General features: G+C 39.6%; 1 protein-coding gene across 1 annotated transcript in view; it reads left to right on the top strand.

Moving 5' to 3' along the window:
• The first annotated feature begins 1,071 nt into the window (after window positions 1-1,071).
• The window catches only part of ngfrb (nerve growth factor receptor b), a 152,362-nt gene continuing 139,512 nt past the window's right edge, over window positions 1,072-13,921 (top strand). The window contains exon 1 of the mRNA XM_020526767.2: window positions 1,072-1,296. Within this exon, the coding sequence (XP_020382356.1) occupies window positions 1,261-1,296 (36 nt within the window). The 5' untranslated portion in view covers window positions 1,072-1,260. The remainder of the gene's footprint in view (window positions 1,297-13,921) is intronic.

The following is a 13,921-nucleotide window of genomic DNA, read 5'->3' on the forward strand; positions in this document are numbered from 1 at the left end:
GCTGTTTTCCTGTGGGTAAATTTTACACACGTTCTGGAGCAGGTGGGACTTGAAGCTGGGCCTTCGGACCCAGATGTGAAGGTGCCGGTGTCGGACTGGGGTGGACAAATTCAGAAGTCCAAAAGCCAATAGTTCTGAGGAAGGGTCACCGGACCCGAAACGTTAACTCTGTTTTCTCCTGCACAGATGCTGCCAGACCTGCTGAGCTTTTCCAGCAACTTTGTTTTTGTTCCTGATTTACAGCATCCGCAGTTCTTTTGGTTTTTGTTATAGTATTATTTGAAATCACAAGTTTTCGGAGCAGTGTCCAGAAAGCTTGTGATTTCAAGTAAACCCTGTCGGGCTATAACTTGGTGTCGTGCGACTTCTGATTCTGATCCAGAGGTGGGGACACTACCACAGCACCACAAGACCCTTTACCTTTCTCCCTGTGACGCTGTTAGCCGATTAGTCTAATCCCCTCTTGATGCATTGATTGAGTCTGCCTCCCGCACACTCTCAGGCAGTGCATCTCTGACATTAATCATTGCCTGGGATCATTTTCTGTCGTTTTACTTATATCGCCAAATTATTTGAAATCTGTGCCCTCTGATCCCCTCAGGAGCTCTGACCCTCTCTTTACTCCGTGTAGAGCCTCGGATGATACTGAACACTTCGATCAGATTAACCATTACCCCGAGGTAGCATGGACAACCGAAAGATGCCCAATCTCAATGTGGGATGTTCTGCAGAGAGAAAGCTTCGGTCAAAAAACTGACACCCCCATCTCAGCATTGCTTCATTTTTAAAAAATGTAAATAAAATAAATAATGTTTTTCTCTACAGAACACACACATCTGTCCATTTGCAGACTGCTGGTGCTCGAGTAACCTTTATTTATCAAAGCCTTTCATTCCGGAGGTAGTTGCTGACAATCTAGTTTCCAATCTGCCAGCTCGCTGTGGGCGGGGTGGAGGGAGGGGGGTTGGGTGTTGGGGATGGATGAGGTTTCTAGGCAGCCAACCAGGGACAAGCTGCAAGAGATGATTTCAATGTAAAAGCGGCGAGTCCCAACCCAGAGGCGCAGCCTTGGGACCTGAAGTCAGTTACTGTTTATCCTCTCACAACCCCCCTACCCTTAAACCTACCTAACCTACTGACCGAGCTCTCAGCAATGGGACTGTCATAACCGGATCACCAGCGACACTCAGACCTTGAGCTGTTCGGCAGCAGGAACCGGTCAATGAGAAAATAGCGAGACCAGCTTGGAATTTAGCAAAGATGGGAACTGCACGACTCCTTCTGCTTTTAGCGGCGGTAAGTGAGATTTCTTTGAGATTTTTCAGGGCTTATCCTGACTGTGTTGTAGGTGCTGTCCCTCCCCAGAGCAGCTGAAGGTAAAATCACATAAAAGGCAGGCAGTCTGGGTGTTGCTGACTGCACTAGAGCGTAAGTGTTGGAAGCTGGCATTATATGGAGAGTGTGTGTTTCTCCTACCTGTGAATACAGCCTGCGGAAACTGCTCGGAGACAGCGGAGTTTTCACATCGTTCTCAATTCCCTGGTTATTACATTTTCAGGGAGACATGTGAAAATGGACCAGTTAACTGGGGACAGCCGAGTCCTTTTGAACCTCACTCCCACCCCCAAGGGTCGGCGCAGGCTGGCGCAGTTTATGGGAGAGACTCGCTCGCTCATTCTCTTGAATAAAGACAAAACCCAGAGCGATTCCAGCAGCCGGAGATCTGACAGTGAAATCCAGCCGCTCTCTGAAGATGAGAAAGCAAATCCCCGCCTCGCTCTTAAATAGTGCAGCCCACCCTCAGCTTCCTACTTCAGACTGAACCGAGAGATCTGAATAATCCCAACTCCCGCTGTTGTCGGCTTGCTTTTTTTTTGTTTGGAGGGGTGTGTGAATTTAAAATGTGGGCTCAAATTGAAAAATAAAAAGGACCAGCTCTCGTCCTATACCCAATATCAACAGACAGTAAGAATCGTCTCTCTCCCCAGATCCTGAAATCCCTGTGTCGGAAATATTTGGAAAAGTTTAAGGAAGTTATCAGCTGTCCTTTCGAACCTCCAATTCAGCTCAGTGCTCCATTTGGGGAAAAGGGGCATTTACAAACAGCAATTCCTGCTGAAATTGCCCCTCTGTTGCCCTGTCCCAGCACCCGCGGGCTGATTCATACCGGTCAGAGGATATGTTTATATTTGTGTAAAGAGACAGCAGGAGATGCTGGAAATCTGAAACTAAAACAGAAAATGCTGGAGAAATTTAGCAGGTCTGGTAGCAGTGGAGTGTGGGGCGGAGGCGGTGTTGGGGGAGGAAGAGAGAGAAACGGAGTCCAGTGAACCCCAAACGTTAACTGTACGTTTATACCCAACCATACTGCTGACTTTCATCAGTGACAGACTCCCTCAGGAACTGGGATTCTGCTATCCACATTATCCAGCTGAATTTCCAAGACGATTTATTACCAAAAGCACTGGCTCATCGTTGTGACCACGCTGCTCCATGTAGTTGTATTGCATTGGCCTGAGTAAAAATGCATTCAACTGGCGCAGGGAAAGAGTGCAGTGGGAGCCCTGGGAAAGCAGGTTTGATCTCAAGCTCTTGTTGGAAGCAGCATCTGAATTGTGGTCGCGCCTCGGCTGACTGTTCAGTTCGAAAAGCAAGGCAGGATTGGTCACAGGGACTCTCACACTAGCTAGGAGTCGGAAAGTGAGTCGGTGCGCTGTCTTTTCTGAAGTACAAAATAAAACAGGCGTGTTAAAACACAGCTACCCGGCGCATCCTTTAATATTCCAGTCCCGTGGCTTATTTCACAGTCCGGAAGAAATGTGATATCTTCGGACGAAGGGAAGTGCAGCTGACTGGTTAATTCAACTCTCAGCGACACCGAGAGATCGAAAATAAACGAAGGGGAAAGAGCTGAGACCAAATGGTAAAACCTGATGCCAGCCGAAACCTGGAGTCACAATGAATAGAGAGATGCAGGATAGAAAGAACGCAGGGTTTGCTTCGAGATTTCTCTTTACAGTAGTAAGATCTATCTAGTTTGTCATGTTTCAGTTTCTTTGACCTCATAACCAGGATTCGGAATCAGGTCCCGATATTTCCCGGAGGGGTCAACTGCGTTTGTCTGTTCTTCCAAGTCGTGCACACTCCGATCCCCACGATTACTGATCTGACCGGCAAGGGGCGCAATTTCAAATGACCTCGTTTCAAGATTCTCTTGCGAGTTGGATAGGAATCACTGGAAACATTGAAATAAAACGGTTCCTGAAACAACACATTCCTTGCCCTTTTGAAGAACATCTCTGAAAAATGACATATCATAAACAGTAGTCATACGCTGCATCTACATTAGTTTTATAAGCTTAACTGAAACTAAAACAGAAATTGCTGGAAAAGCTCAGCATCTGTGGAGAGAAATCAGAATTAACTTTTCGGTCCCTTCTTCAGAACTGGTCTTAACTGCCTGGTCATTGTTATAGTAGGGTCTTGATTGAGTTAATATTGAGGAGTGTCATAAACACCACCCACTATGGCGATGTCATTTGGACTTGTAGGTAGAACAGGTTGGATGGGGAAAGGTTTAAGAAATCTGAAGCACAAAGGGACTTTGGAGTCCTAGTTCAGAATCCTCTTAAGGTTAACATACAGTTCAGTTGTCAGTTAGAAAGGCAAGTGCAATGTTAACATTCATTTCAAGAGGGCCGGAATACAAGAGCAGAAATGTACTGCTGAAGCTGTATAAGGCTGTGGTCAGACTGAGTTTGGAATATTGCGAGCAGTTTTGGATCCTGTATCTACAGAAGGATGTGCTGTCATTGGAGGGGATCGAGAGGAAGTTTACACCAATGATCCTGGGGATGAAGGGCTTGTCATATGAGAAGCAGTTGAGGGCTCTGGGTTTGTACTCGAATGGTGTTTAGAAGGATGAGGGGAAGCTTATTGAAACTTACAGAATACTGAGAGGCCTGGATAGAGTGGACATGGACAAGATGTTTCCACGAGTAGGAGAGACTAGAACCTGAGCTCTCAGCCTCAGAGTGAAGGGATGGCTTGATGGAACTGAAATGAGGAAGAATTTTTTCAGCCAGAGGGTTGTGAATCGATGGAAATCTTTGCTGCAGAAGGCTGTGGAGGCCAAATCATTGAGCATTGTTAAGACAGAGATAGATTCTTGATTAGTAAGGGGATAAAGGGTTATGGGGAGAAGGCAGGAGAATAGGATTGAGAAACATATCAGCCATGATTGAATGGTGAAACAGACTGGAAGGTCCGAGTGGCTGAATTCTGCTCCTATATCTTATGGTCTTATTTGTAAGAAAAATAAGACCAAACATCTGGATCTCCTCAGAGCATCTGTAACAATGTCCATCATATTAATATAACCTGGAACCAGTTGCTAACATGCAATAAACGATATCTTGTTAACTACAAGAGATTCTTCTAGTTAGACCAGGAAATGGTTTTCATCTCCCACACTAGACCAAGCAGGCCTACAATTTCCTACAGTTAAAGTGGATGGTTATAGCAACTTCCATCACGAGCAGCAACTCATCCAGTGTACTAAGCTGGCATGGCCATACAACATCGTTGGCACCAGTGCAGACTTGATTTGACTGTTCATACAACACATGTGAGATCTTCAGGCTCTGCTCGAAGCCACCTGCTAATACAGCACAGTCAGCAGAAGGTGCAAGAACCCTACAGAAGAAATCATCAAGCCAATCCTCAATAGGGAAAAAGAAGCTGTGAATAGTAAAAGCTTTTCAGACCTTGGAAGAGATGAGCTGCAACAATAGAATTACCAGCTCCACAGAGAAAGATAATTTGTAACTGCAAAGCAGATGCAGTTTGTATTATGAGGTGGTGGTCTATAGGTACAATCTCAAGTCTGAGCTTAGTGATGAGCAAACGCATATTACAGGCTCTATGATGAAAGCTTAATAGACCAGGGGAAACTTTAAAATAGTGCAATGAAATTGAGGGGAAAATTGGATATCTTGGAATAAACAATTTCTGAGGTACAGAACGGCTTCAAAAATAAGTACTAAATTAGAAGATGGACAAGTAATTACACTTCCAGACAAAACTAGGAGAAGAAGCACTGAAATTCTTTGACAATTACTTCAACCTCCAAACTAAAGAAATTCTTGAAAGAACAAGATTCAGTTGAAGAGTTCAGCATCCAGGGAAATTGGTAGATGCTTTCATTGTTAATATCTAGAGGTTCGTGGAGAAAGGTGGTTATTATGGTTTCAAATCAGAATTCATTAGACAGAATTGTAGGAATTGCTTATAAGTTCTTGTTGGATTTATTATTCCCAAAGAAGTCTTGACTCTAGAGAAAGCCATTTAGACTGTGAGTAAAACAAAAGTCTGGAAGCAACACAGATCAATCCTAACAGCAGATTATTCACTTGGCACAGGAAGTCAATGGAGTTCATTTGATTCTTAAGATACGAAACCACAAACGATGCACGTGAGACAGCAGTACAGCAATTATGGCAAGCACCAGAGACTAAAATCCTTTGTTGGTTCTGTGGAGCAAAGAAATCTCACTGGAATAGACAATCTAATAGCCAGCAAAGTGGATGCTTTGTCTGTCACACTTTCAGAAAATATGCAGAAGCAGGATACATTTTCAGAAAAGCAAGAAATCAAACAGCCACCAACGCTGTGAGGTGTGAAAATCTACAACAGAAGAAAAATGAAAGTGTTCCTGGGGGAAATGGGACTGTACATTTTGCAAGCAGATAATTATGTAATGGCCATCTCATGAATTTCAAACACTGTATGAGTGTTACTATTAGCATGAGATAGTCCTGGTTAAGAAGACTGTGTCTACAGCTGACAACAGTGCAGCTACATAGTCTAGGAGGCATAGCACTTCGATTAAATGTGTTCTACAAGCAACTCTCCAATATAGGGAATGTCAAATAGTAGAAAACCTAAACATAATTTAAAATCAGGAATTCTACTCTCAAGTAGGACAGGATTTCTTCAATTGTAAGAGTTTAACTATATAAAATCCATATAATATGTAGAAATTAAACTATACGGCGAAACCTCCAGATCACCTAAATTTATAAAGTCAAGGGAGATACAGTAGTGGTAAGTACAATTAAACACACAAATATAGATATAATCGCTGGTTCTTCTCTAAGCCTCTGTAACCATGAGCAAAGACAATGAAATTAAATTAGAACACTTGTTCTACTTAACAATCTAGCAGTACCTGTATAATGTGTGACCTGAGCCAATTGGATACCCTTTATCACATAAGTGCCTTAATCAGACAAGGGCTGTTTGGTTAGTAATTTAAAACTAATGAGAACGCAATGGGGATACAGCTAATATCTGGAAGGTAGAAGAATAATTTTTTAGGCTAGTTTGCTCTTGGCAGTGTGTAAACAATTGAAGCCGGTGTTCTGTCCCTCCAAATTTAATTTGTCAGCGTTGTGTTAATTCAGTTTTAAATTACATTATAATGTTTATGCACTTGTCATGGCCAGATGGCATGCAGAGAAATCCCAAAGAAAAATTTATTTTACATTTGTTTGAATTGTGTTTCTTTGAATCCACCAATGTTGTTCATTTTTAAAATGGTTGAGGCTGATTGAATTATCACGGTTACAAAAGTTTCCCAATCCCCTATATTTGATTGGTATTCTAACTAAAGCTGACTCAAGTGTCCTGGAGATGAGCTGTCTGCTGAGCAAAAGAAAACGTAAACACTCATTGTGCTAATTTGGCACTAATATTTTTACAGTTACCTGTTCACCTCACAATGCCATTTTGAAGGAAATTAAAGTACCTTGCTCCTTTGAATGGCTTAGCAGAAACCACCCTGTCCTACGACTGGAAGCTGTGTTTGCTGAATTGCTTAAGCACACAGTTTTGACTTATGACTTCAGTTGCTGTCTTAACGTCACAAGAAAAGCAGCTCCAGTCCCTAACGGCCAGAAGGCATGCTCCTCATTTCTCTCTCTCTAGGCCAGCATTTGTTGCCCATCCCTAGAGTCAACCACATTACTGTGGGTCTGGAGTCACATGTAGGCCAGACCAGGTAAAGATGACAGTTTCCTTCCCTAAAAGACATTAGTGAACCAGATGGGTTTTTCCTGACAATCAACGATGGATTCATGGTCATCATTAGACTCTTAATTCCATATATTTATTGAGTTCAAATTCCACCATCTGCTGTGGCAGGATTCAAACCCAGGTCCCCAGAACATCACCTGGGTCTCTGGAAAAACAGTCCACTGATAATACGACTAGGCCATTGCCTTCCCATGAATATTGTTGTATCCCCATATTGTGGTATCCTTGACTGCCATCCATCTGTATCCTAGCTCCCAGGGTAAAAAGAAATTGCTCCACTATCAGCCAGCTGACAGACTCCCAATTGAACACTGAGTTACTGAACATCAAGTCAATATCTTTGATTTTTACAAAAAGAAATTTATAACTTGAAAATTCCTTTCCTTCCTTTCCGTCTTTGTATCCTTGTTTAAGATACCAAAAAAAAATTCCAGTGGATTGCACTAGTAAGAATGTGTGCCAAGCTAGAACATGCCAAGTTGGGCTAGGAAAGAGATATGCAAGAGTGTGTAGGGGGAATGAGGAGAGACAGTGAAAAATATAGTGTGCATGACTATTAGTTCACAAATGACACCACCATTCTGGAAAAATTGAAGGTGTTTGTTTAAGCAAGATAAATCAGTTAAAATCCATTTAAAAATGATAAATATTCAAAGCAATTACCAAAATAGAAATATCATTTGTTTACACTGCTTTGACTACCTCAGCAGTCTCTTCACTTTTGATTTAGTAAAATCAAATTGCACGCACAAACTGAATGAACAAACTGAATAAAGTCCACAAATCTTTACTGAAGCTACACTTAAAGGTGAATCAGATCTAATTTCTAACCACTGTACTTTCAAACAAATGTCATGGCGTAACAGTTTATTTAACAAGCGTTATGCTAACCAGATTGATTCTACCCAGAAATGTACAAGGGACGTATTTGGCAACTCATTGAGAGGTAGGGTTGAGACACAGCTAAAACTATAACTCGATAGAAGACATTGAAATATATCTTGTACAAAAATTTCCTATTTGATCCCAGTAAAAATTGAAATTGTTGTTGATTATTCTTTCTTTGGAAATAGATCTTGGCTAAATAAGAGGTACTATATTTTGTGGCCTCTCTCATCCTGTTTTATACTACAATTTTGTTTATTACCTTAGATATCATGGATCTACACTTGAAACAAAAATGCATGTGAAGAAGCAGGAGATTGGGGCTAATTGGCAGCACTTTCAGAAATCTGACAGAGGTGTGATAACCTCCATCTATATAGTCCAGGAAATGATCCTTTATTCATTTTGTTTATTTAATTTTCTTTCCTCAGAAGTTGCCTTTTCATTGACTTGCTTTGGATTGGTTCTACCCTTGGTCCAATAAAACGTATTCAGAAACAATGTTTCAGCATCAGCACATTTATCAAATAATCTAGACCCAAGACACATTATTCAGTGATGATTTTTAAGCTCGTACACTGTTCATTGCGTGTAGTCTGAAAACAGATGACAGTAGCTGATATTGATTACCCAGTATTTATTCAGGCAAGATTTTCAGAAATGGAAAGCAGAAATGTGAGGTTTCTCCATGTGTTGCGGAGATGTGCTTCCACATTATTTTTCTTTAAAAACAGGATTATCTAACTCTGTCCTTCCTACCCGAGCTCCCGCCACTCCCTGCCCTACTCCGGACTTGACTTCTTATCAAGCAGGGTATGCTGCAATAGATTTCACAGCAGGGACGTTTGTGTAGGTGGTTTGGATGTGAACAGAGTGACTTGTTAGGTTGGGGGGATGATTGGGGCTGAAGTTGGAGATAGATCAGAAGCTGAGGTAGGGGAGTCAGTGATTGGGAGAGGTCTTCATGTTGGGGGTGGGGTTTTATCATATGAAGGGAAAGAACATAACTTGAGGGTAAAGCACTGTGGATGAAATATCTCTGTTTTATGCTGGCCCACAAGTAGTAGTATTAAAAAAAAGCACTTCTCTGTTCATTACAGCAGTTCTCACCTTTAAGCCGACAGTTTTCCCAAGACACGGGAAACCCAGTCATCAAAAGTTACAATTAAAATGGAGATAATATCTAAGGCGCATGATCTCATTAAAATACTTAAATGAACAACCTGCCTCATTGAAGCAGATAACTTGCTTGTCCCTAGAATTAGAAGTTTTAAGATTATTTTGCTCTGGAATTGCCATATAAGACACTTCTACAACCCACTTAACCCATACTCACTGTTTTACTTTTGGAGTTAAAATTAAAACTCACAAGGAATAATAATTTTTTAATAATCACTTTCCTACTTTCAACTTTCTAAATATTGTTACGTCTGAGATGACAGGAGTGCACTGTTGATCTAGTCCCACGACTCCATGAGTCAGTGTAAATCAAAAATATTATACACAAGTTTCAATATGGTCATGTTTTCTCTGCAATAAACTTAGAATAAAAAGGTTAATCAACCAAGTTTCTTTAATAGATACAAAATTATTGATTTATAATAAAGAAAACATTCAATACAGATGCAGAATTGGTTAGCACACACAATCTGTAACTTAAAATATAAATATTAACCTCTCTAAATAACCCAATACACACATACACAAACACACTTATTCTTCAGGTACTGGCTACAAAGTGGATTTCTTTCTGCAGAGATTTACTTCAAAAAGAAATACCCTTTCTGGCTAATGGTGCTTATTGTTAAAGGCAAAAAAAGGCATAGAATGTTCATAAATCAGTTGATCTGGTATTCTTGCATGTTTGGTTAAATCATTAATCATATACAGTTGTCTCTGGAGTCTTGGCAGACACAGCTTGCTCATGTAACACAATAGTCATTTATTCTTCCAGCAACAGTATTTAAAAGGCAGAAGACATAAACTAAGCATTTTTACGGCAGCAGATTTTCCTTAGCTGAAAATTCAAACACAGACTCCAAGCCTGCAAATACTGTTCGAACAGAGCAACCTTAAACCTCGTGATAAAACAGTGAACTGCTTTTCCTGAAGTGAGTTTCAGCAACCAAGACCAGCAGTTATTTGGAACAATGTACTTTCCCAATGTACTTTAAAAAGAAGTTTGAATATGTTTTTTTTTGTTGACCTTTAAAAGACACAAACCAGGCATCTCTTTATCCCCTTTTCTTCATATTTGTCCTGAATTTGACACAAATTAATATGTTTGACATAGATATCTAGGGCATTAATCATTTTGCATATTTTGTATGAGTTATCAGGGTGGTCTTGCCAGTCTTGATATGGAAATGGGGTTACAGGAAGTTTATAGCATTTGGACTGAAAAAGACATGAATGTCATATGATCATATATTGTCAAGGAGACTTGAAAAAATACTGACTGTATAGAAATGCTGTTGGACAGTCTCTTCTTGCTTGATGACAAGATGGAGCCAAAGGATTTGTGCTTGGGTGCCTTTCAAATGATTTATGCAATTTTTTTGTGTTCTTGCAAACAAGTGAAAAACATAGCCAACAAATACATTATCAGGAAAAAATCTCCTCACTTACAGTTTAATTCAGAAAAATCTTTCAATCATTGCCACAAAAAGAGTTGGTCTTAGAAGATTCTTAGATATTAAATTACAACCTCATATCATTAGATAGAAGTTTTGTCTGTTTTGTTCAGTTAGAAACTTTATTGTAAATTTTATTTATTTGTCTGCAAATGAAGAATGTGACAAACAGAGGAGATGACCACATGAGGTGCAGAGTATTGATTAAAAATTGAAGATTGGCTTGGATTCATTAGGGATTAGCGTATAAAACACAGAACTTTGTAGTACTATATTTAGATATGTTGTAGTTGATGAACTTGAAGATGTTATGGCACAGAACTATAGTTGAATATGATTCAGATGTTTTAATCAGCATTGTTAAAAGCTTTCACCTTTCTGTCTTGATTGCAAACAATGATTGATCAAAGCAAATTGAAAAGTACTGAGATGTTGACTATGATACAATGCCAGGTAAGCTCTGCATTATGATACAATGAACATTCCATAATTTGAATGAAACTTTTACAGATTGTGGTGAGTAGCTGCTTTGCCTCTTCATGATTCTCAAAAATAGTTACTGCAAATGGGACTCCTAAATGTTTCCACCAAACCTGGTTGCATTTTGATTCAAATGACTGCAGCCAACATCTCAGAAGAGCACTTTCTACTGTCCCAACACAACGCTTTCATTTCCCTTCGTCCGTCTCTCTGTCCTACAGTGCAGCCTGCATGGCAAATGTGAAGCAAGTGGCTTTTATTCAACCTCACTACCCAGGCCCTCTTACACTCTTCTTCACTTCTGTTTTGTTTTATATTTCCCCTTGGAACGTTAATTTTCTGTTTCATCGCATCCAGCCATTCTTGCTTTCTGTTTGGATTCAAAATCAAAATGTTGGTCACAGAGATTTTCCCCTTATCACGAGCTGTTGTCAATCAAGAGAGGAACTTGAATTCATAACATTGTAAATCAACCACTTTCGTTTAAAAGTGAGCAGCAGTGTTTCCATCTATTAGTGACATGGAATGACATGCAGAGGCTCAGTGGCTGCTTATGAAGGTATATTCTAACAGTAGGTATATTGCATCAAGAGGCGTGATAAGGACAAAACAGTCTGGATATCTGTTGGTTAGCCTAATAGTTACCACTAATTGTCATTGGCAATTTCCTTTAATCACTTTTCATCAAGTAAAATTCAAATTCTTGCTGATACTAGACCTGCAGATATGTCATTTAATAGATTATTTAATGGTTAATTCTTCAATGAATGATGTGTCATCTTGTTTTAATCTTGTCAGTTATTGCCAAAAATGGAGAATTCCTATTTGAATTAAAATAGGCTTTCGTGGGCAATGTTGTGTGCACAATAACCTTCTTATTTGGATCTTGAGATTTTAGCCAGTGGAATAACACCTCATGGAATATATTAAAAGGCTATTAGGTTTTAAAAGTGATCGCTGTGTGTACTGCGTTCTGATAAAGAGTGCCTTAGAGAAGCAAGAAAAAAGATCTTTTGTGGTTCCAGTAAATCTTTCACAAAATATTGAAATGGAGCTATGGCTGGTGAATCCATTGGTAGAAAGAAAAAAGAAAAAAATCATACAAGACAAAACAGATTAATAATACATTTTTGCAGTTTTGTATGTTCCATTTGGATTAGGCAATTGCTTCTGTCACCCCACTTAAAATTTCTTTAAAAAACTCAATTTTACCGAATGCTTGAACTGATGTGAGGCAGAAATGTGGAAAGTGTACACCAGCCCCATATGGCAATTTATCTCCCTTTTGGATATCTGAACCTCAATGTCCACTATGGGAGGGATGGAATGCGATGAGTCTGAGTATTCAATGAGTTTGTGTTGAGGTATAATTACAAATGTAATTTTAGTTATGCAGTCCCCATATCTGGTCCAGAAGCTCTGATTTCAAGTCCAACAAGACTTACTGGGCATGAAAGGAGTATTCATGATGTTATTGAAAGAGCTGATAATCAGCTCTGGAACCTTTCTACCATTTGTCCACTGTTCCCAAAGTGAGAGGATTGTCTGTGAAGACATGTTTGAGAAAATCTCTGTGTCTGAATTGATTCTAACAAACATTAAAAACTTGGGAACATGTTTACATCCTAGTAATGCAGTTATTAGACCAAGTTAGTTTGCTAATGACCAACAAATCCTGCTATGCTTGAGCAAAGTGACTGTTAGGTTTTACTTTCTGTATTTATTGTCATGTATTCACATCATGCTTGAACTAGCAAAGACACTTTACAATATTATGTACATTTCTGAATAAACAACAAGTCCTCACACTTTATTAGATAGTCAAAACCAACAGTTGCATTGATGCTATGAATTTGACCAAAATCAATGTATCTGATTTTTGGATTTACAATTTTAAAGCACACACTCACTACAGGTTAACAGGAACAAATGGAGACATTGTCATTTGGATTAGGATTACTGCACAAAATGAATTCAACATTCATGACTGTGGTTAACAATTTCAAAAAATATTTAGAAATTGTTGACACTTAATTTAAAATAGTTAAAGGTTATGTACAGTCTTGCAACTTCAAAGTGCCTTAAACCATGAAGCTGATTGCAATCCGAAGACTGGTTGTAAAATCAATGTTATCTATACTTTTTTTTACACTCGATAAATTGAGTAGCCAGCGGCTGTCAGTGGGTGAGACTCCCACTACTGGGATTTTTGACTCCAGGCAAAGGCCGCTGGTTGCCTCGTCCTGATGACTTGTGCTTTGGTGGGTCTTTGAGAAAAGAGGCAGAATGGACCGGTCAATGGCTGTCCAACCAGTCAGAGGGATCCCTGACACATCAAGACTCTACCCTCTGCCTCTTGGTCCTAGAGTCCACAACCAGCAGTAATAATTTCTCTGTATCCTATATACTCGCCTTGATATCTTGAAAACATTAATCATATAATTCTTTTAACCTCTTATGTTCAACGGAATACAATTTTTGTTTGCCTGATCTCTCCTTGAAAATTAATCCTTGGAATTCCAGTGAACACTTGTATGTAGTTCTAAATCTCTCAATTACAGTGAACAGTCTTCTTCCATCAACTCTGCAGGATCCTTCCATAACTTTAAACATTTCTATCATATCATCTGTTGTTCCAATTGTCCTATTGAAGAAAAGACTTATCCAAACATATTTCTTTCAGATGGCATTCATAGTCCTTCACTGTTTTTCCAATGTGCACTCATGTCCCCAAAGCAATTCGTAACTAATTAATCATTTTTGAAATACAGATACCTCTCGTTATGTCGGTAGATATGGCAGCATGTTGCATGATTCCTTAAAAAGAA

Source organism: Rhincodon typus, chromosome 30 (genome assembly GCF_021869965.1).
Source record: "Rhincodon typus isolate 14 chromosome 30, sRhiTyp1.1, whole genome shotgun sequence".
NCBI classification, from domain to species: Eukaryota; Metazoa; Chordata; class Chondrichthyes; order Orectolobiformes; family Rhincodontidae; genus Rhincodon; species Rhincodon typus.